The following is a 21,989-nucleotide window of genomic DNA, read 5'->3' on the forward strand; positions in this document are numbered from 1 at the left end:
GCAAACATATGGAATGCTGAGAGCAGATTTTAAAATAAAAATAAGGTGCGTGCTGCCTGCCATTGCTTCCAAGACATTCAAAGACAATGCCTGACTCCAGAGGAATCACATGCAAAGAAGAAAGAAGTTCCCACAAGTAGTGGCAGTGTTTCAGGAAGGAGGTAGGTTGCCACTTCCTGAATACATGCTCTGATTTCTAGGAAAGCTACATCCACCCCAAGAGTGTCAGCAACAGAAAACAGAGCTAGAAAGGTCTCCTGCATTGCATTTCTTAGTGCTCTAATCTCGTTAAGCCTTTTTAAATTAGATGCTCTGCTGTTTAGAGTCCTTGGTGGACACCTTCATGTCTCATGGTTAGGCAGAGACAACTGAGAACTGAGCAGGTGTCTCTGGGGCCCAGCCAAGGCACAGGCTCCCCCTGGCTCCTTCCTGTCATTATTTCTGTCTGACATGGGGTGGTGCACAAAAGAACCACACCTAAAAAATGCTGATGAGCAGAGAACAGAGGCGAGCATACTGATCGAGCTTCAGTGTAACTGATGGAAATAGCATGTGTCGTTTTTAAAATGGAAAGTGATTATTCTAGGCTGTTAATATAAAAATGCTATTTCAAAGGCACGTCTAGTCTTCTGCAAACCAAATCTCTAGACGTTTAAACACTAATTTGAAAGCTCCAGAGAAGAAATAAAAATGGATAAAATGCAGTTTGATGTCATCTAAACTACTAAGGCAAATAAATTACAAAAGCTTCTGTCAAGGGATTCTTTATTTTTTAAATACACAGAACGTTTTCTTAACAGCGGCATGTTTCTTCCCAGAAAGAGACATACTCAAGGGGTATACAAACTAAATGGTGACTATTTTAAAATGGGGGGATTACAGTAAGAAAAACTGTTTACTCTTAGGAGAACCGACAATCAAAAGGCACAGCTTCTCGGGTGGGTTTGTGCCATCTCTTATATAGAACTGCAAGAAGCGTTTTTGAAATACGCATATTTTCTGTAGGGAATCTCGGTAAGTTAACTTGTATTTCTCATGTTTTGTCTGCAGGGAGAAGACACTGTGGTTTCCCATCATCCACCTGAACAATACTGTGATGGAAAAGGCTCTGTTCCATGGTGAGAACATGGTGAGCTCCTTTCTTCTCCAGAGGTGCTGTGGAGAAGTCTTCTGGCTGATCCCGGTGATGACCAGGTTTCCCTTGATCTTCAAATGGTGGCTAGCTATTAATTCCATCCCACCACAACATGAGCAATCAGGAGATAGCACATCCCTATGGTGCAGGACACAAGCATCATCGGGAAGCCCAACCTGAAAAACAGAGACAGTTATGGCCTCTGGTTCCTGGAGAGAACTAAAAGGTATAGACTCTTTAAATGTTATTGCAGAAGAATATGGCCCCAGAACCTGTATGTGAGGAAAAATTGATCTTTCGTTCAGACTGTAAAGATTTTTGCCATAAGTCATGTGGCTACTTCCCGGAAACCTGACTCCAGTAGTGAGAAAATGAACAGAGGACAGATATACAGACACACATACATAAAAGCTGTGAATGTATGAGCCACAGACTCTGTTCCACCAGCAGTGGTCCAGAAACTCAGGGTGCTGATTTTATATATATATGAATATAGGAGGTAGGTTTAATGTATGCAGCTGAGTGTGGCTACAGGTTTATTGCATATAAGGGAACAAGGAGGTGGGTCCAGCTGATCTTGGTAGAAGTCTCTGAATTGATGGAGCTGTAATATCTTCACCCTATCTCTGCAGTTCCTTCAAATCCTCCAAGTTTTAATGTATACTGTGTATCTCTAGAGTCTGTGGCCCGTGTTTTACACCCATTGCATTGAGTTGCACTTGCACACTCCTCTCTTTACCCTTCTCTTCATGCTTCTCATGGGAATGTTCCCTCATCTGACTAATGGGAGTTCCTGGCGGTCAAGTGAGTTCCTGTTTGGGTGCCGCTTGCTATGATCTGCACAGTTAAGGGATTGGTCCAACTGAGGCAATGGGGAATGAAGAAAGGATTGACACACTTACAGATCAGGTCGGCCGTGTGCTCTAATGGAGACACACCAACAGTTCTCTGGAAACTCAGTGTGTTTATCTTGTACGTCTAAATCAATGAGGCAAGTTTTTGTATACAGCTGAATGAGGATGCAGGATTACAGCCCACCACGGAGATGGGTTTACCTAATCTCAGGAGGAGGTCTCTCTAGGGGAACAGTCTCAGGCTAGAAACATCCCAGAGGAGGAAGCTGTAATCTACATTTTCTGCACACACTGTCAACACCTACATATGATTAGGGGAAGGTGTTGCCATTTCCCTGGGCCTGATCCAGAGAAGACTTTGTCATGTCCATGAGTCTGGGGCACTGGGCTGTGTTCATTTCAATAATCCACATACACTCAAGAAGTCTTCTACTCCCCACATATTTTACACAGTGCCAGTATTTGAATCTTTGGTATAGCACTTGTCTAGCATGTGGGAAGATCTGGGTTCAATTCTTATCACTCTTTTCTCTCCAAAAATAATCCCTGATGTTTCCTTCAGCTGTGTCAAGTTGCAACTGTCATTCTATAGACTTCCAAAGAAAGTCATATTTCTACCAACTCATAAAGTCTCTCTCACTTAACGCAAGGGGAGGCTAAAAGGTAGAATTGGGAGCTAAGGCCATCTCTTGTCTAAAGAAGGTAACAGACAACACAGCTTTTATCTGCATTCGATGAGGTATATGTGGGATGTGTGGGTAGGTATGCAACTAATTATGAAGGCTATTATGAGGACTTCATGAGTTCACATCTATAAACCCTTTAGAACAGGGCATGATCACACAGGGAACCTTCAACTAATGTAGCCACTGCTCCTGCTGCTCCATGCAGACATGTGACCCATACCCACCCGTGTGACAGGCACAAAGCCAGAGAAAGCCTGCATGGTGTTTTCATCTTAGCTCAGTTGCTGTGCTAAACACCACCACCAAAGACAACTTGGGGAGGAGAGAAGTTATTGCATCTTACAGGTTATAGGTCACCATCCAGGGAAGCCAAAGCAGGAGTTCAAGGCAGGAGATTTAAACAGAAACCCAAATGGAGGACCTCCGTTTACTTGCTTGTTCCTGTAACTTTTTCAGCTACCTTCTTTATAGAGCTCAGGCTACTTGCCCAAGGATGTTCCTCCTACAGAGGTCTGAGTCCTCCTATATCAATTAGGAATCAAGAAAATGCCCCATAGACACGTTCACAAGACAGTCTGACAACGGTAATTCCTTAATTGAGGTTCCTTTCCCCCAGGTGTCTCCAGTCTGTGTCAGATTGACTGGTGGAATCCACATCTTGTCAGCTTGACACACAAACACATCACTGTTCAACCATAACCCTTCCTTTCTTGTCTGCCTCTAAGATCTCAGGCTAACATTAACATCACAATATAAAATACGGTCCAGCTCTTAAAAGTTGCAGAATCTATAAAACTGTCAATATTTTAAAGTTCAAGATCTCTTTAAAAATCCAAGTGTCTTAACCGTGGATTCCTGTAAAAATGAAAAAGAAGTTACAGGCATTCTTACTCCAAAAGGGAAGAACCTGGGTATAAAAATAACTATATTTAAATAAAACCCACTCATGATCTTCAGGGCTCCAAAGGGCTTGAGCAGCCCCTCTCCAGCTCTGCCATCCATAGCCACACACAATTTGCCTTATAGGTTCAGGGACCAGCCTGTACTCCACAGAAGCCTGGGTAGTTATTCCATGTCCTGGAATCTCCAGTATCCCAGGGACTCCACTGTAAGTGATCTGTACCTTCACCAATGGTCTCCGCTATCCTCATCTTAGGAACTTCATCCATGCTATATGGTGCCAAGCCTCAGCTTTCCTCCATGACCCCTTCATGGCTTCAAAACCAGTACAGGTTGGCAGCTCTTGTATATTATTTGCTAAGCTCTGTTGCCAGCTTGACCTGTTGCCTTGGTCCTTTCCGACCACAGTTGACCCAGAGGCAACACTGCCTAGAAGATTTCACCTCAGTGACACCAATCCCTTATGAACCACAGCTGATTTCTCAGGTCCAGCTGACCTCATCCTTTGTCCCAGTAAAGAAGAACATTTCACTTCCAAATTCAATTTTTAATTATTTATTTACTTTGATTTTTTTTTAATGTGTATGGGTGTTTTGCCTGCATGTATGTCTGTCTGTGCAGCACATACATGTAGTGTCCATGGAGGCCAGACAGGAGCATAGAAGCTCCTGGAATTAGTTACAGAGATGGTTGTTAGCTGTCATGTGGGTCCTGTGAACCAAAGAGCAACAAGTGCTCCTAACCACTGAGCAATCCCTCCAGCTCCTTCCACAGGTTCTTAATACATGCCACACCAACAGCCCTGGTAGAGACCGATTCTCTGCAAAATTTGACCAACCAGGCCTCCACTGTCTGCATTGCACTCCACGTTCTTATCATCTAAGCTCCTACAGGACAGCCCACAGAGCTCTGAGTGCTCAGTGGATTTTGCGGCCCAATGTTCTAACGTTTTCCCAATCTTCCCCAAACAGCAGTCTGCTCTGTCAGCACAATGCCCCTCTCAATTTCTGTTCCTGGTCTCTTTCTGTACTTCTCTACTCTATTCTGTGAAACTCACCATGTCCTAGGTAACTTGAGGAGGAAAGGGTTTATTTGATCACACACGCTATAATCCATCATGGAGAGATACATCAGGAACTCCAGGCAAGCGGCTGGAGCAGAAACCACGGAGCAAAGTTGCTTGTTGGTGTGTTTGCCCTTGGCTTGCTCAACTGTCTTAAATTACAGCTTAGGACTGTCAGTTTAGGAAAAGTACACCCACATTGAGCCAGGTCCTCTTATGACAATTATCAATTAAGAAAATGCCCTCCCCTGTCCCCCAGACATGCCCACAGGCCAATCCAATGGAGACAATTCTTCAATTAAAGTTCTCCTTTGCCAGGTATCTCTAGTTCATGTCAAGTTGACAATAAAAACTAACCAGTATAGACAGGAATGTGAAATGTTTTTGACAAGGGAAAACTTAACTACACAACACACAGGGGTCTGATGGAAAATAGAATGTAATTATGTTATTCTGAAGCAAGATGAAGAAGATATATTTCTTCCTATTCCCTCCTCCATTCCAAGCACAGCCAAAACTCTTGGGAATTATATAAAACAAAGGAGGCTCCGAAAAGAAGTAGAACAGCAGGGCAGCTGAGAATCCTGAAAAAAAAAAACAAAAAACAAAAAACAAAAAAAATGCCAGGCAGTGGTGGTGCATGCCTTTAATCCCAGCACTTGGGAGGCAGAGCCAGGTGGATCTCTATGAGTTCAAGGCCAGCCTGGTCTACAGAGCGAGATCCAGGACAGGCACCAAAACTACACAGAGAAACCCTGTCTCAAAAAACAAACAACAACAACAACAAAATCCATGACATGGCAGTGAGTTGCCTTCCCCCATCTTCCATGTATCCCTCTGGGAAGCTGGCACATGGGAAACTCAATAGACAGTAAATTCCCAAATGAAAGGGGCCCCAAAGAAAGCCTGCTCTAGCCAAAGGAACAGGAAAGGGGAAGCAGAGGTAGGCAGTGGTAACTGCTGAGATACAGGCAAACACCCCAGGGAAGTTTTCTTAATACAATTTTCATTCTGCCTCTTTGGCAGAGGCCACAGAGAAAGCCAGGTCTTCCACCTCTCTGGGCTATACCGAATCCTCTTCCTGTGGAGTCCGTGGAGAGGCATCACAGGGAGCCTGGACTTTTACCCCTGCTTAGATGCAAAGAGGCCTGTGGCAAGCCTGGACTTTTACCCCTGCTTAGATGCAAAGAGGCCTGTGGCTTCGCAGCTGGCTTGAGAGGGGAACTGCAAGAAGCAAAGTCTCCTCTTCAACAAGTACTCAGCAAGCAGTTGCAAACACACTTGAAGCAGACGGGGAGAAGCAGCTTCCAAGGAGCAGCAGCACACTAAAGGGGGGCCTGGTGAGTTCGGAACTTAAAACGGAAATACTTGAAGTCAGAGCCGACCGATAGGCACAGTAATATGAGAGACAGTATGGGGGAAAGATCCACAAACAAGAAGACATCTAGACAAGAGAATAGCAAGTCACTCACCAGAGAAAAAGCAGACTGAAAAACTGAAGTATAAATCCTTGGGGCCCCACATGACAAAGCTCTAACTTGTGTCAGCAGAGGAAGAGTGAGGGAAGAGACAAAAAAAAGTATTCAAAGAAATAACAGCTGAAATATGCACACACACACACACACACACACACACACACACACACACACACACACACAGAAAAAAAAATGGCACTCTAAAGCAGTGGTTTAGAGTCAAGACCCATTCGGGGGTCGAGTGACCCTTTCACAGGGGCCACCTAAAGCCATCAGAAAACACAGATATTTACATTATGACTCATAACAGTAGCAAAATGACAGTTATGAAGTAGCAATGAAAATAATTTTATGGTTGGGGTTCACCACAAACATGAGGAACTGTATTAAAGGGTCACACGTTTGGAAGGTTGAGAACCACGGCTCTGAAGACCTAAGTGCTAGGTCCTCTTCCAGGCACTGAGATCCTCTGCTAAAATACATGGCCACAAATTGAACTCCTGAATGGGATTAGAATTCTCAGAGCTGTGAGAGAGGAATGACAGTGTGGCTGTAGGCAAAATGTGGTTTTCTCGTCAGAAAGCAGCGGGTCAGCAGAAGCAGAGCAGGTTCCTGTATCCATTACAACTCCCTTTCAGAGATGAAGGAAAACAAAGAGGGAAGCAGAGGACAAGATCTCCTGCAAGATGTTCCAACATCAGGACCGTGTGAGAAGAACCCGGGGGCAGGAGGGAAAAGAAGAAGAAACAGTTAAATGCTTCAGTTTTCAAACTGAAGAAAAAGATGTCAGTAGCTAGAAAGGAGTTTAAATGTTTAACCACAAAGAAGCCATATATGTTTCAGGTAGCGGATTATACTAATTACCTCCATTTCATCATTACACAATGCATATACCCATGAACACATAAATATGCTCAATTTTATGTGTCGATTAAAAATTAAACAAAATTAGTCTAGGGATATTTATATATATAAATCATATAATGAGTGATAGAACACTTGTCTGATATGCACAAGGCCCTGGATTCAATCTTCAATACTAAAACAAAACAAAAATGAAATTAAAATATCACGACTTTATGTGATTCTCCAAGAATACACAAAGGACGTTTAGAACAACTGTGACGTAGATGTGAGCACAAAGAGACTTAAGGGAAGTTAGGTTTGCACACGCCGAGGACAGTGAAACAGCAGGAACAAGTGTTACGTGAGGGTCCGCTGCCAGCAGTGTATACAGAGGATGCACGAAGAAGCTCTGAAGAACTCTAAGAAATGGCGGTAAAAGAAATAAAGGAGCTAAAAGGAGAAAACCAACAGAAAACAGAATTAAAATAGCACATTGGAGCACTACCAATCACTAACTGCATTAAGTGTGAAAAGCCTAAACACGCCTATTAAAAACATGAGTTACAGAGTGGCATTTTAAAAGGCCTACATTCTATCTATGTGAAATTCTCTTCTACTGTAATGGCGTGGATAGACTGAAAATAAGAGGGTATGTTGCGGTAACACCCGCGCAACCGCTACCCGTTCACCATGTCCGAGCGAGGGGCTGTCGATTAAAAAATAAGGGACAAGAGACAGCGAGTCATTTGCCACAGCTGAATGCTGAATGTCGTTTATTGAAAGAGGGAGGAAACCTTAAATACAGGCTTACAGCACAATGGCAGATCCCCGGAGGGCAGAAGTTCACTACATTCTTGCATCTAAGCTGTTTACACCAAATGCAGGATACAGGAACAAAGAACTTCCGGTTGATCATTAGGTGAGAAGGAAACCGGCAGGGAATCTGAATAGGGAGGATATCTGGTCAAGGTCGGCAAGCAAGGCGGCAGCCACTCACAGTGGGGGGGGCCAGGGCCCACAGGTCCCTCCTTTTTACTAAAAAATGAGCTTCTGACTTAGGTTGCATGGGACATCAGCAGGTCACCTTACCCGTCATGGAGACACCTGCCCAGGCCACACAAGTGCTCTGTCTTAGGTTGATGACTGTGAAAATGAAAAGACTACATATCACAGATTGAGAGGGCGTTTATAGAACTGAACGTTCATATTTCAAAAATCACAGACCTTTAAGGTAAGATTCTTATTTAAAGAAATAGAAAAAAAAAAAAAAACTGAAAAGCAAACCCAAACCAAGCAGAAGGAAAAGAAAATAAAGATGAGAACATAGATACACAAAATTAAAAACAGAAAGAGTAGAGAAATCCGGTGCAACCCTGAGTTGCCTTTTAAAATACATCAATAAAGCTAAACTGCTAAAAGCCTGCATAGTGAAACCAGAACAGACATGAATGGCCGTGCCAGCCGAGCAGTGAGGGCAGTGCGTGCCCTGAACTCTCCAAGGGCTGGGTCTGCAAACTGCACACACACTAATGGAAGGGTGGCAGTGAGATCACACGTCACTTTTCTAAAATAACTTTGTAGTTACACTTCAGAACAGCAAAGCAGAACTGCCATGGAGCAGATTGTTTGGTTTCATTTGTCTGTTTTTACTTTCATTGATTCTTTGTGGATTTCACATCGCGCATTCCCATCCCACTTATCTCTGTCTCCTCACATCTTCCCTCTGCCCTTGCAACTGCCTCCCGCCAAATCAAAACCAAATTTAAAAGAAAAACCCCAAACTAAACAAAACAAAGAAACAAAACAACAAACAAGCAAACGAAAAGACAAGAATCTTGTCATGGAAGCTGTAGTATGTGGTCTGTTGAGATACACAGTGTGCTTCCCATGTGCGGTGCATGCCTATGGTGAGGGGTGGGGCCACCTTTTTCCTGCTGCAGTATCCAGCAGGGGCAGGGCCAGCCATCACAGGGCCAGTGAAGGGCTGGGCCAGCTCAGCACAACATGGTCCCAATGATCCCCATGTTAGCATGGGCCATGAACATCCCCACAGACCTCAGCTGCAGCAGGACCTTGTTGGACACAGACATGGACCTCGGCAGCAGCTAGGGCCTTGGACATCACCATGGATTTATTCCTCTTCATGGCTTCTGTATCAGCTTTTGCCTCCAGACTCCTGCTCTGTTTGAGTTCCTATCCTGACTTCCTTCAGTGATGAACAAACAGTGGTACAGAAGTGTAAACTGAATAAAGCTATTCCTCTCCAAGTTTCTTTGCTCACGATATTTCATCACAGCAATAGAGAGAGACAGCACAAGCTTACAAGATCTTTCCATCTTCTACATCTTCTCCAATGTTTTAAAACTTCCATTGAAACTCTCCTTACCTCTTGGTTTAAAATTATGGCATGGTAACATTTCTTAGGCAATCCCAAAACTGTTAAGATCTATGAATTTTCTCATGGAGTCTTTCCTTGGGGTCTCTCACGGATATATCTATAATCATCTGCAATTAGAGCCTGCAGACATCTTTCTTTCCTATCTGGATCCTGTGTGTGTCTTTTGCTTGTCACCCTCCTCTAGCTAAGACATCAAGTAGTATATTGAATAAGAGTGGAGAGAGTGGACCCCATGCTGGTGCCTGATCTTTGTGGGATACTTTCGGTTATTCCCCATTTAGTATGGCAGTTACTACGAGTCTGTCATACATATCATTTATTATGTTGAGGTATGATCCCTTCATCCTTAAACACCCCCGTTACATTACTTTGATCATGAAGGGATGGATTTTATCAAAGGCCATTTCTGTATCTATTGAGATGATCCTGTGGTTTCTATACAAAGCAACGAACTATATTTATTGATTTATGTGTGTTGAGCCATCCTATAATGAAGACAATTTGGTCATGGCTGGGGACAGTTGCTCCCCAGGCATCTCACCGAGGAGAATGAGTGGCAAGCATGGCAGTGTTTTGACACATGGCTGCTGTGGACGGGGTTGGGATGCTGGTGGAGCAACTGTCCCCTAAGGTGTGGGAGGACCTCGAGTGGACAAAGGACCCAACAGAGTGCCCTGAACAGCAGCCAGGGGTGGGGGGCAGGCACAGAAGCCTCTGGGGAAGCTGTGCTGCTGGGCTGAATGAGCTGTTCCTTTGAGAAGTGAAGTTGCTTAGCACCATATCCAGAGGAGCTGAAGGGCCTGCCTAAAGAGAGGCTTGCTGAACTGGAGGCTGACAAGACGGCCTGTGTCTCTTTAACAAGACAGAGGATCTGGGACAGGGTATTCAGGGAGACATTTAATAGTCACTGAACTTCAGGCCAGTACCAGTATACCAAAGTGTTCCAAGTAAGGCACCCAGCTAGGGGAAAGAGAGAGCTGGAGACAGGTGCAGAGAGGAAGAAAGGAGGGGGCGGGGGGGGGGGGGAGACCCAATATCAGCCATATTCTTTTCTATTCATGGTTTAGATCAGCCTATAAAGTAATGAATGCCAATGTGTCCTTTCATACAGATGTACTTTGTTCCCATTCAGCTCTATTAGAGCCCAACTTCACCACCTGCTAATCGGATTATGATATGACAACAAAGAAAAATGCACTCAAAGATAATTGCCTGTAGAATGAGATCCTAGAGACCTTCACTCACAAAAAACTGCACACTGATAGGTTTCTGGGCCTGTAAAATATGTCTTTGCAGACCAGGAAAACACGCTCCACATCTTTTTTGTTCTAAATCTTTGGAATCTGTGTGGAGTCCTTCATCACACACAACTGTCTGGACTTGCTGCATTTCAGAACTCCAGGAGGGCCCCATCCAGCAGAAGCATTTGCTCAGGCAGGCCCACAGTTTCAGGTAGTCTCAGGAAGTGCTGGCCCAGATGCAACTTTCAGACTCTGCAGAGTGACATTTCTGCAGAAAACGTGGGTCTGAAACAAGCACGAGACATACATACCCAGCTGGCAGGATCTTGGCATCCCTGGCTCATTTCTGCCAGGCCAGAAAAAAAAAAAAACACCCCCACCCCACCCCCAAAAAATCCTCTCTGCTCGTATTTGTTATGCTCTTTGGGTAATGTGACGGCCATGGTAGCACAGCTGTTTCCTCAGCAGCTTTCTCTAGCCTGCAGACAGCTCCTCCTGGGATGCTTCAATGCAGGAGTCTGCCTGGAGCTGGTGCTTTCTCTTGTCCTTCCAAGTGAGGGAGCTGCATTGGTGTTTCAGAGATTCACACCCTTCCCCAGCCAGGAGCCAAACGTAATGACTTCCTGTCCCTCTGGGAGCACACCAACTTAATACAGTTCAGGATGCTCCGAGGCCAGCAGCAGCTTCTAATTCCCCTGCAGACTCATTCATCGTGTTCCCCAAGGCTTTGTGAAAGGCAACACGTCTCTACCAAAGGGCTTAGGAGAAGAACGGGAGCTCCACTGTCAGCATGACATGTTTTCCTGTCTCCCTGCGGTTCTTTCCAAACTGTTGCGGCCCAGCCACCGCATTGCCTTACACAAGACAAAAGACACTTGAATGTCAAAGTGCAAATCAAGATGCAGACTGTCAGGTGAAGGCTGAGACAGGGGTGCACGGCAGGCAGCACTATTTAGTTTTAAGTTTAAAAAAAAAAAGTCTGAACACGCAGTGGCTTCCAGGCAGCTAGAAAGCAAAGGGTGGGGAGATGCTTTACCAGGGCTCTACACAGGCCTGTATTTAACAGACAATCTTTGCTAAGAAAACTTCCTGACTGAAACGCTCTATTGTTTCTTTTCCAAATGGCAGCAAGTCTACAGTTCTAAAAACAAACAAACAAACAAACAAAAAACAAAAAAAAACAAAAAAAAACAAAAAAACCGACACTCGGCAAAGGTGGTCCCGTTTCTCTCTTCTAGCCAGGGCTAGAGATGAACCCAGGGTTTCCGCTGTGGCAGGAGACGGCCCGGCCACTGAATCACGTGGTGTTTTCAACCAATGACAAGAAGGCTTTTCCTTCTGTAAGCCTGTGAAGGCTGACCACAGGAACGCGCGCACGCACAAGTGACAACCTTTCTGTAGCCAAAGGGTCCCTTGAGATCAGCCCTTCGGCATTATGGCTTGTCCTCAGGTACGTCTCAGTCCTATTTGAAATGGCTCTTTCTTCATTTTCTGGGCCTCCTAGAGAGGCCATTCTCTAATCTGTTTCATGAGTGGTGGCTGGGAGGGCCTCCCACCTCCTAAAGATAAAGCCCCATCATTGTGTTTCCACCAGAGGCATGGAAATGCAAGTGCACACGATGGGAGGGAGCCCAAAGGACCTCAGAGAGAGGGGGGATTCAGAGCCTGGAAGTAGTTTTGGGGATCAGTAGCAGCTCTCTAGCACAGAGCACTATAGTCAGCTTTCAGCAGCAGTCACAGGCTAAGAGGCAGTACAGACATCTTAGACATCACGGTACAGAGAAGTGCATCAAAGAGAAGAAGACAGGACTGGAAAGAGAGAGACACCCCAGGCTAAAACTAAAATATCTACCTTTGTTCCATTCCAGGACATGCCATCCGGGTGGCTTTTTCCCCGTGCATTTAACCTTATAAATAGATCTACTATCATCTTAGCCGACCAAAAGAAAGAGAAGGAAACTGGGAATGTTATATGCCCTATTCTTTCTGGAAAAAAGAAAAAAAAAGGCTTTCCACATGTTTTCAATGCACACCCACACTATGCACCTCAGCCCACTGTGTGTGTGTGTGTGTGTGTGTGTGTGTGTGTATGTGTGTGTGTGTGTGTGTGGTAAGGGGTGGGCATTGTCCCCTCTGCCTTGTCTCTTGGCAGGTTACTGGACTCTCAAGTTTATCCCCCAGATTGGGAACCTCTCCTTTTCCTTCCATAGAACCTGACTGCAGCCAGCACTCAATTCCTTAAACTTCCTGTATTGGGGGTGGGGCATCTGTACCTGCTAAGCATCTCCACTTTGCACATCCCCACCGTGCAGGGACACAATGGCCTGGCCCAGTACACACTTGGCTTCCTGTCTAGGCACTATACTGAACTCTGCTCAATACTTCTAGAAGCAACTAGAACCTTCCCATACGCTTATCTTCGCACTTCAGAATATGATCTTTCTTCATCAGACTTTTTCAAGAGTGGTTTTATCATCCAGGTTAAACAGCAACCACTTTGGTCAGCTCCCCCAGCAAGCTGCGTTAATGTTAGGCCTTCCTTTCTTCCTTCTTTCGTGTGTTAAACTTTATTTGGATTGCATCTCCCTGGTCCTCCTTCTAGAACTTTCTCTACCAAATTCTGCCTTCTCTCCTAACTGCAGTGCTGCTCTTTTTACTGGTGTCTTCTCTTGGACAATACATACCATAAAGTCTTCTGTTCCTTGATCTAAAAGCCAATTGTCCTTCTCTCTGTGCTAATCCTTCTCAAATCCCTCTCCCTTCATTTGCGTGACCCCACAAGACACTCCGTGAAAAAGAGGAATACAAACCCAAAGCGGCAGTGAGAGCTGGGCATGTCCTCAGGGCTGGCATGGGCCCCGATGCAAGCCACACCTCAATGGCAGTGCTCTCAGAAGCCTTGGCCTACTGCCTGCGTCCCGCATCATGAGTCAGATGGCATAGCACTAACCATGGAGCAACATTCAAATTCCAGCAGATTTTACTGAATGAGTATTGCTTTTAAACCACTGTGAATTAAAGAGAGATTGTACATCAAGCCAGTTCTACAAGGCAGTCTGCGTATTTTGCTTCAATTAAAAATCACTAAAATACCCAAAGCTTCATTTCAATCCTAGGTGTGGCTTCAAGGACTTCAGCGAAGGCTGTGGTGTGACCATGAGTCTCAGGACAAGAATGAGTGCCTGCCCACCCTCGAGGCCAAATAACTCAAAGCTGTGGTGTGTGAGTAGTGTGTGCTAAGTGTCTGAATGCCAAAGTAGGGTACTTTCTAATCTAGTACTTTGTAAATCTCTTTGGAATGGTGCATGTTACTGTTTGCCTGGCTGTAACTGCAAATTCTACTTATACCACAAATATTATTGTTACTTCTACTAGTACTATCTCTGGGTGTCTCTCTGTCTGTCTCTCTCTGTCTGTCTCTGTCTGTCTCTCTGTCTCTCTATCTCTGTCTCTCTCTGTCTCTGTTTCTCTCTGTCTCTCCTCTCTCTCTCTCTCTCTCTCTCTCTCTCTCTCTCTCTCTCTCTCTCTCTCTCTCTCTCTCTCTCTCTCTCTCTCTCTCTCTTTCTCCTGTTTCTGCACTGCCTGAGATGGAACCAGTACTTCACACACTCTGAATGTGTGCTCTACCACTAGACTACAAGTCCAGCCATTTCTCCTAGTTTTAATTTGCCATTTGTATACTGTGCTCAGAGACAGACCTGAAAACACACAGTTTATAAAGTCACGGTTCAGTATAGGAATTTTTGCAGCTATTCTGTTTAGTCTTGAAAAGAATGTGTATTCTCAATAGACACTAGGAAAGATCGTAAGTCTGCTAATTTTCAGAGATCGCTGTTTGATTGATATGCTTTTATCATGTCTTTGGAAATGACTGTTGTGTTGTCTCTGTTCTGTTGCCTACTAAAGATTAACTCTATCATATGTAGACACCATGTATCACTGCCTTTTCACACTGCCATTTCCATTCTATTATCAAGACTTATTTGGATTTCTAGTTTACTTTCGGCTCTTCTACATTCCTCTGAGATCCTGTTTAAAAGCTAAGTCCAGACAAAACTTGTGTTTCCACCTTGCTTGGATACTTCACTTTTGACATGCTTGCTATATGGCTGTCTTTGTATAATGTTTATTTATGTTCTGTTTGCTCCTTTATTAGTACAATTATTTTAAAACTTTTAATTCTAGTAATAATTACATTTAAACGTTTAGTAATAAAAAAGTAGGTTGTGTCTCAATCATAAATGATAAATTGATGAGCCAGGGTCTTACCACCTCTTGTGTAAGACAAAGAAAATTATGTTTAATCCTCTCAGCCACATCTCAACACATTTTGTGGCCTTCATTAATTAGATATGAGATTTTAGACTCAAGTTCTATTTGTTAAATTATCATTTAAAACAGATCTTCTACTCAGACAGATTTTTGTTATTACATTTCATAAAATTTAATAGTATATTTACACACATTAATTACTAAATTTCTATAAATATGTGTTTAACTGATCTAGGCTTTTATGACTGGTCATTTTCTCAACAATTATATAACCATAGGATGCTGAGGAAACCCTGAGTGAGTGAAGTCCTGAATGAATGTGCATTGTTGGCAGAGGCATGGCCACGTTGAGGACTTCAACCACATGGGACCAGCAAAGCCTTACCCAGTTGAGGATCAGAGGGATGGCCAAGATATCCTTGGAAGTCTGAGTACTGATGCTTATGAAAGAATGACCCATGTGCACAGATACTAGAAAGTGCAGCTTCCTCCTCCAAGTTATTTACATTCTGAGGCTGCTGGCTTACAGATAACTCCTACTAAGACTAGCTAATCCCTCCTCCTGGGCTGTACCTAATAAAAATGCTGAGGTTCTGGAATGCCAGTGTTAGAAGGTGCCACTCCAACAATTAACAGTCCTCCACCTGTTCCCAGTTTTCCTGTATGTGTATCTGTGTGTCTGTCCTTTTTTCAATCCCTCATCACACCCAAGGACCCAAGCCATGTGGGCTCTAATATATCACTTTAGTGCTTAATTCTGGGATACACATTTAAGTCATGATTTTTAAAGAAACTACAGTGGAGTTTTGTTTTTGTTTTGTTTTGTTTTTTTTTTCAGAATCCCAACTCACCTAATATATTCATAGGAAAAGGGGGGAATGATATCTGATCAATACAATAGCAGGTGACATCTTTGAGTGATGACATACCCATAGCATTTTCTAAGATCTCCATGAATGAGCTTGGTTAATACAATAACTCTATGAGACAGGAGGTATCTCTCTCCCACCTTAGAAGTGAGGATATGGAGTCGTACAGGTGGCTATAACAGAGGCACTAAAGGCTTCAGGAGCCATCGTAGGTACAAGGAGCTCTATTGGATTTTAAATAGGACCTCTAGAGCATAGCCTTTCCCGGTGCAACCCTATAACTGGTCATTTAAGGAGACCCTGGATATATATTCATAGGAAAAGGGGGGAATGATATCTGATCAATACAATAGCAGGTGACATCGTTGAGTGATGACATACCCATAGCATTTTCTAAGATCTCCATGAATGAGCTTGGTTAATACAATAACTCTATGAGACAGGAGGTATCTCTCTCCCACCTTAGAAGTGAGGATATGGAGTCGTACAGGTGGCTATAACAGAGGCACTAAAGGCTTCAGGAGCCATCGTAGGTACAAGGAGCTCTATTGGATTTTAAATAGGACCTCTAGAGCATAGCCTTTCCCGGTGCAACCCTATAACTGGTCATTTAAGGAGACCCTGGGGATGGAAGACTCTGAATGTGGTTTTTACTTGTGTGCATATAGTTCCTGGAGTCTTACAAAAATGTTATTTTTCTTTTTATTTATAATTAGTAAGGTTGGCAGACTGTGTCTTAGTTTGATTATTATTCCATTAACTTTATCTGTAATACAAAAAATGTATTTTATTATGTCCTCCATAATCAGTTTTTTATCAGTTGTCTTTTTAAATATCCAAGTATATTTCATTAAACATCATTTTAATGTATAACTAGTTATTAGTTTTCTTTTTCAGTCTTAGGATGGAACCCAGGCCTCAAGCATGCTTGACACTAACACTAAGCTCAACCCATTCATGGCTTTGAAAGTTGGTCTTTTATTTTAATATTTTATTTCTTGTGATTAAGCTCTAATTAGATGTTTCCCAATTGAACGGCATTATGGACTTTGGCTAAACTCCCAAAGCCTGTTCATCAAGTGTTTCTGCTGTCCTGCACACACAAATGGAGGTCTACCCCTGCCTTCCTGCTCTCATTTTGACATCCAGGCATCCTTGACCTCTCTTTGACAACAAGGAAGAAGTTCCATGCTATACAGCTTCCCATGTGCTGCACAAGAGATTCCTGTCTCAGCTGGCCACCAGGATTGCCCAGCAGGGACACACGTGGCCTCTGAGCCTGAGTAGGAATGAGGCCATGCTTCCATCCTGGTAGCTTCATATGATGCAGGCAGTTCCAGTTTTCTTGTTAGACTGTCTCCTCTGACCTGGTCTCAAGAAGCAACTGATGAAGCACACATGGAGTCAACTAGTTTTCTCAACTGTTGAAGAAATTATTAAATCCAATTCAATGAACTCCTGATCCCCATTACCTCCAAATGTGACCACATTAGGAGAAAGAGTCTCTAAAGGGTCATGCAAGCTACATGATGCTCTTGGGATGGATCACTGAAATGCTGTTCTCACATACAGGGGAAACATGGACACACCAAGAACCCACATACAAAGACAAAGCCATGTGAACACTCGGAGAAGATAGCATCTGTGAGCCCACAGGAGAAGGCCCAGCAGAAACCAGGCCTGAGACACCTCAGGCTTCCAGTTGTCAAACTGTGAGAAAGGAAAATCTGATTTAAGCCGCCAACCTGTTGTGTTTGCTTATGACAGACTTGTCAACCTAATACAGCAATCCAGTCATTTTGTTGGTGATAAATTAAAAAAATTCCTTTCAGAAACTTGATATATTATTTTGATATATTATTTTTTAGAACTTGTGTGTGTGTGTGTGTGTGTGTGTGTGTGTGTGTGTGTGTGTGTGTGTGTTAGGTGACATTTCTTTGTGTCTATTTTTAAACATTTTATGTAAAATTGGGATGTAATTTTGTGTATATACTTACAGGTTATAGAATTATTATAATCAGATGCATATATATATGATGCATAAGGATCAAATTGGGGTAACTGCCACATCTAGAGCTTAGGAGCTTTAGATCCTCTCTTCTAAGAATTCTGACTGAATTTGCTCTACTCTGCAGTAGAATTTAAGAGCTAATCCCATCATCTAACTGCACTCTAGCAGCTATTGTCCAGCCTTTCTCTAGCCTCTCCTCCCGCACCCTGCTTCCACTGCCCAGGTCTTTAATGATCACTGTTCTACCCTCTACTTCCATAAAATTGCCCCTTTCCCTTCTACAAATGGGTGAGAGCATGCAGTACTTGCCTTTCTGGGCCTGGTTCTGCAGTATCTGCCTTCCTGGGCCTGGTTCTGCAGTATCTGCCTTCCTGGGCCTGGTTCTGCAGTGTCTGCCTTCCTGGGCCCGGTTCTGCAGTATCTGCCTTCCTGGGCCTAGTTCTGCAGTATCTGCCTTCCTGAGCCTGGTTCTTCAGTATTTGCCTCCTGGGCCTGGTTTTGTTCTCTTTGTGTCTAGTAAGAAGCCAGGCCTCAGACTGACTCCTGCCCCTGTGCTAACTGGAAGCAGATACACCTTTGCTCTTTGATTCCCATATCCTGGGCCAGCTCATGCTATAGGAAAATACACTCAAGAATGAGCTCTCCTCTCACAGCACCGTCTCCTGCCCTTCCAAGCTGGGTCTCTCCAGCCACACACTGTCTCCCGTTTTACCATATGCAGGACTCAGTGCTGTGGAATATCGTTCTGTATGCTGTGAATATGTGTTGCACTGATTGGTTGATAAATAAAACAATGATTGGCTAGTAGCCAGGCAGGAAGTATAGGCAGGGTAAGCAGACAAGGAGAATTCTGGGAAGAGGAAGGCTGAGTCAGGAGTAGCCAGCTAGATACAGAGGAAGCAAGATGACAAGGCAGAACTGAGAAAAGGTACCAAGCCACATGGCTAAACATAGATAAGAATTATGGGTTAATTTAAATGTAAGAGCTAGTCAGTAATAAGCCTGAGCTAATGTCTGAGCAGTTTTAATTAATATAAGCCTCTGTGTGTTTACTTGGGACTGAGTAGCTGCAGGACTGGGTGGGATACAGGAAAACTTCCAACTACAACTCAGTGCCCCCAGTGTTTGCCTCTCAGACAGCTTTCCATCATGTTGACTTTCCTACTCAGATCACATCATCTGCTGGAACACTATTCAAATGTACTAAGTGAGGTCTCCACTGTTCCCGCTGACGCCTTCTTGCTTCTTTGTCTGTCTTATCCTTGGCACCCATTCCCTACATTGTTTTGCATTCTTTTTTGTGGCACTGGGAATTGAGCCCATGACCTGTGCATGCTCAGCAGAAGCTTTAGTGCTGAATGATAGCCTCAGACTGATGACTTCAGTCACTGCACTTCTGCAGCTAAGTCTCCCTGAGGTTTGCAGTCCTCCAGCCTCCTGGGGCATCATTCCTGATGGGCCCTAAAGCGTTAACCACCTAAAACTAGAAACCTCAGATGAGCAAAGAAACTCCCCACTCAGCACAAGTATAAGAACAGGAAAGCCATCCTAGCAATGAGAACATCTGCTGAACTCATTTGACCTTGGAGCCATAAAACAACCCCACCACCACCAAAGTTCCCTCTTCTGTCCTATAAAGCCTGAACACCACATACCCAGGCACACAGTCTCCACTCCCACAGAGAGACTGATATTCCTCAATTGTTCCAGTTAAACAATAGTTCTATTCTTGCAAGAGGTCAGACTCCATTACTCTTATTTCCATGCTGCCTGGCTCAATCGAGATCTAACAGGCCTTTGAAGTCAGCCTGTGCACATGAGTCAGCTCAGGATGCCACAGTGACATGCCACAGGTTGGAAGCCTTTTGTTAAAGATTTATTGTTAACTGTGTGTATGCCTGTGTGTCTGTGTGGGTTCCTGTGCATATGGCTGACTCTGTGGCTTCCTCTTGGCCTGGAGTCTAGAGGACGGGAGCTGTTGGGGCTATTTGAGTAGGCTATGTGCAGTGGCTCAACTCTCTAGTTGCCTGCAGAGGAGGAAAAGGACAACAAATTTCTGGATCTAGAGTTACAAGAGGCTGTGAGCTGCCTGATGTGCATTCTGAGAACCAAACTCAAGACCTCTGAAAGAGCAGTCTACACTTCTAACCACTGAGCACTGGGGCTGAAGGTTCTATTCATCAGAAACATACTGTGTCTCAAGTCTGAGGCCAAGGCATCTACAGGATCCATTTCTCCTGAGGTCTCTCTTCTGGTAGCCATTTCTCTTTGTTTCTTTACAGGGTGTGCCCTCTGGATGTGTCTGTGTCCCATTCTCCTCCAAAGAGAAAGACACCATCCACATTGGATAAAGACCCAGCCATATGACCTTATTTTTAATTAAACAGCTCTTTAAGTATCTTATCTTCAAATATAGGCACATTCTGAGGTGTTGCAGTTAGAACCACAACATATGAGTTTTGAGTGAGACGCAATCAGGTCCATAACAACACCAAATATGGACGTCCTTATCCTTAAGTGGAAACCATTTTGCATCTTTTCTCCTTAGGCCAGACTCTTCTCAGGCATTCAATAATTCTTTTTTTTTTTTTTAAATTTTTATTTTGCAATATAATTAAGTTCTACATACAGGCACAGATTCCCTTGTTCTCCCCCCCTCCCGCCCCCCTCACCTTCCCCCCAGCCCGCCCCCCATTCCAATCTCCTCCAGGGCAAAGCCTTCCCCACAGACTGAGATCAACCTGGTGGACTCAGTCCAGGTAGGTCCAGTCCCCTCCTCCCAGGCCGAGCCAAGGGACCCTGCATAGGCCCCAGGTTTCAAACAGCCGACTCATGCAATGAGCACAGGACCCGGTGCCACTGCCTGGATGCCTCCCAAACAGATCAGGCCAATCAACTGTCTCACCCACTCAGAGGGCCTGATCCAGTTGGTGACCCCTCAGCCATTGGTTCATATTTCATGTGTTTCCGTTCGTTTGGCTATTTGTCTCTGTGCTTTATCCGACCTTGGTCTCAACAATTCTCTCTCATATAAACCCTCCTCATTCTCGCTAATTGGACTCCCAGAGATCCACCTGGGGCCTAGTCATGGATCTCTGCCTCCAGATCCCTCAGTAGTTGGATGAGGTTTCTAGCACGACAATTAGGGTGTTTGGCCATCCCATCACCAGAGTAGGTCAGTTCAAACTGTCTCTCGACCATTGCCAGCAGTCTGTTGTGGGGGTATCTTTGTGGATTTCTGTGGGCCTCTCTAGCACTTTGTTTCTTCCTATTCTCATGTGGTCTTCATTTACCATGGTCTCCTATTCCTTGTTCTCCCTCTCTGTTGTTGATCCAGCTGGGATCTCCCACTCACCCAAGCTCTCTTTCCCTCGACCCTCGCCCTTCACTACCCCCACTCATGTCCAGGCTGTTCATGTAGATCTCATTCCATTTCTCTGTCATTGGGCGATCCCTGTGTCTTTCTTGGGGTCCTGTTTTCCAGGTAGCCTGCCTGGTGATGTGAGTAGCAGTCCAGTCATCCTTGTTCCACATCTAGTATCCTGTTATGAGTGAGTACATACCATGTTTGTCTTTCTGAGTCTGGGATACCTCACTCAGGATGATTTTTTCTAGGTCCATCCATTTGTCTGCAAACCTCATGATGTCATTGTTTTTCTCTGCTGAGTAGTATTCCATTGTGTATATGTACCACATTTTGTTTATCCATTCTTCAGTTGAAGGGCATCTAGGTTGTTTCCATGTTCTGGCTATTACAAACAATGCTGATATGAACATAGCTGAACAAGTGCTCTTGTGGTGTGGTTGAGCATTCCTTGGGTATATGCCCAAGAGTGGTATAGCTGGATCTTGGGGGAGATGGATTCCCAATTTTCTAAGAAATCGCCATATTGATTTCCAAAGTGGTTTGTTGGGGACCGATTCCGGACAGCAGTGTCCTTACTTTATCAAACCTTACAAAGGCAGGAAGTTCCTGGCCTAACCTCGGGCTGTACAACTTCCTGGAGTACCTGCTAATCAGCCAGCTGCAGGGGCCTGGGACCAAAGCGACCTCACCCTCCCTTAGGAATTTTCCATCCTTCTCTCCGTGCTTCCCCTGTTCCCCCTCCCTGCCTGAAGCCCTGTTTATAAGCCTCAACACCCAGTCAATAAACGGAGACCTCGATGCAACTCAGAATGTCTATGTCTTCCTTTACGCGCCTGGTCTCCTTTCTCTCTCACCCCCATTGATCTTTCAGG

General features: G+C 44.3%; 1 protein-coding gene across 1 annotated transcript in view; it reads right to left on the bottom strand.

Moving 5' to 3' along the window:
* Positions 1 to 785: 785 nt before the first annotated feature.
* Positions 786 to 21,989, bottom strand: part of Oca2 (OCA2 melanosomal transmembrane protein) — a 294,501-nt gene continuing 273,297 nt past the window's right edge. The window contains exon 23 of the mRNA XM_059273674.1: positions 786 to 1,311. Within this exon, the coding sequence (XP_059129657.1) occupies positions 1,227 to 1,311 (85 nt within the window). The 3' untranslated portion in view covers positions 786 to 1,226. The remainder of the gene's footprint in view (positions 1,312 to 21,989) is intronic.

The sequence above is a fragment of the Peromyscus eremicus genome, chromosome 1, assembly GCF_949786415.1.
Source record: "Peromyscus eremicus chromosome 1, PerEre_H2_v1, whole genome shotgun sequence".
NCBI lineage: Eukaryota > Metazoa > Chordata > Mammalia > Rodentia > Cricetidae > Peromyscus > Peromyscus eremicus.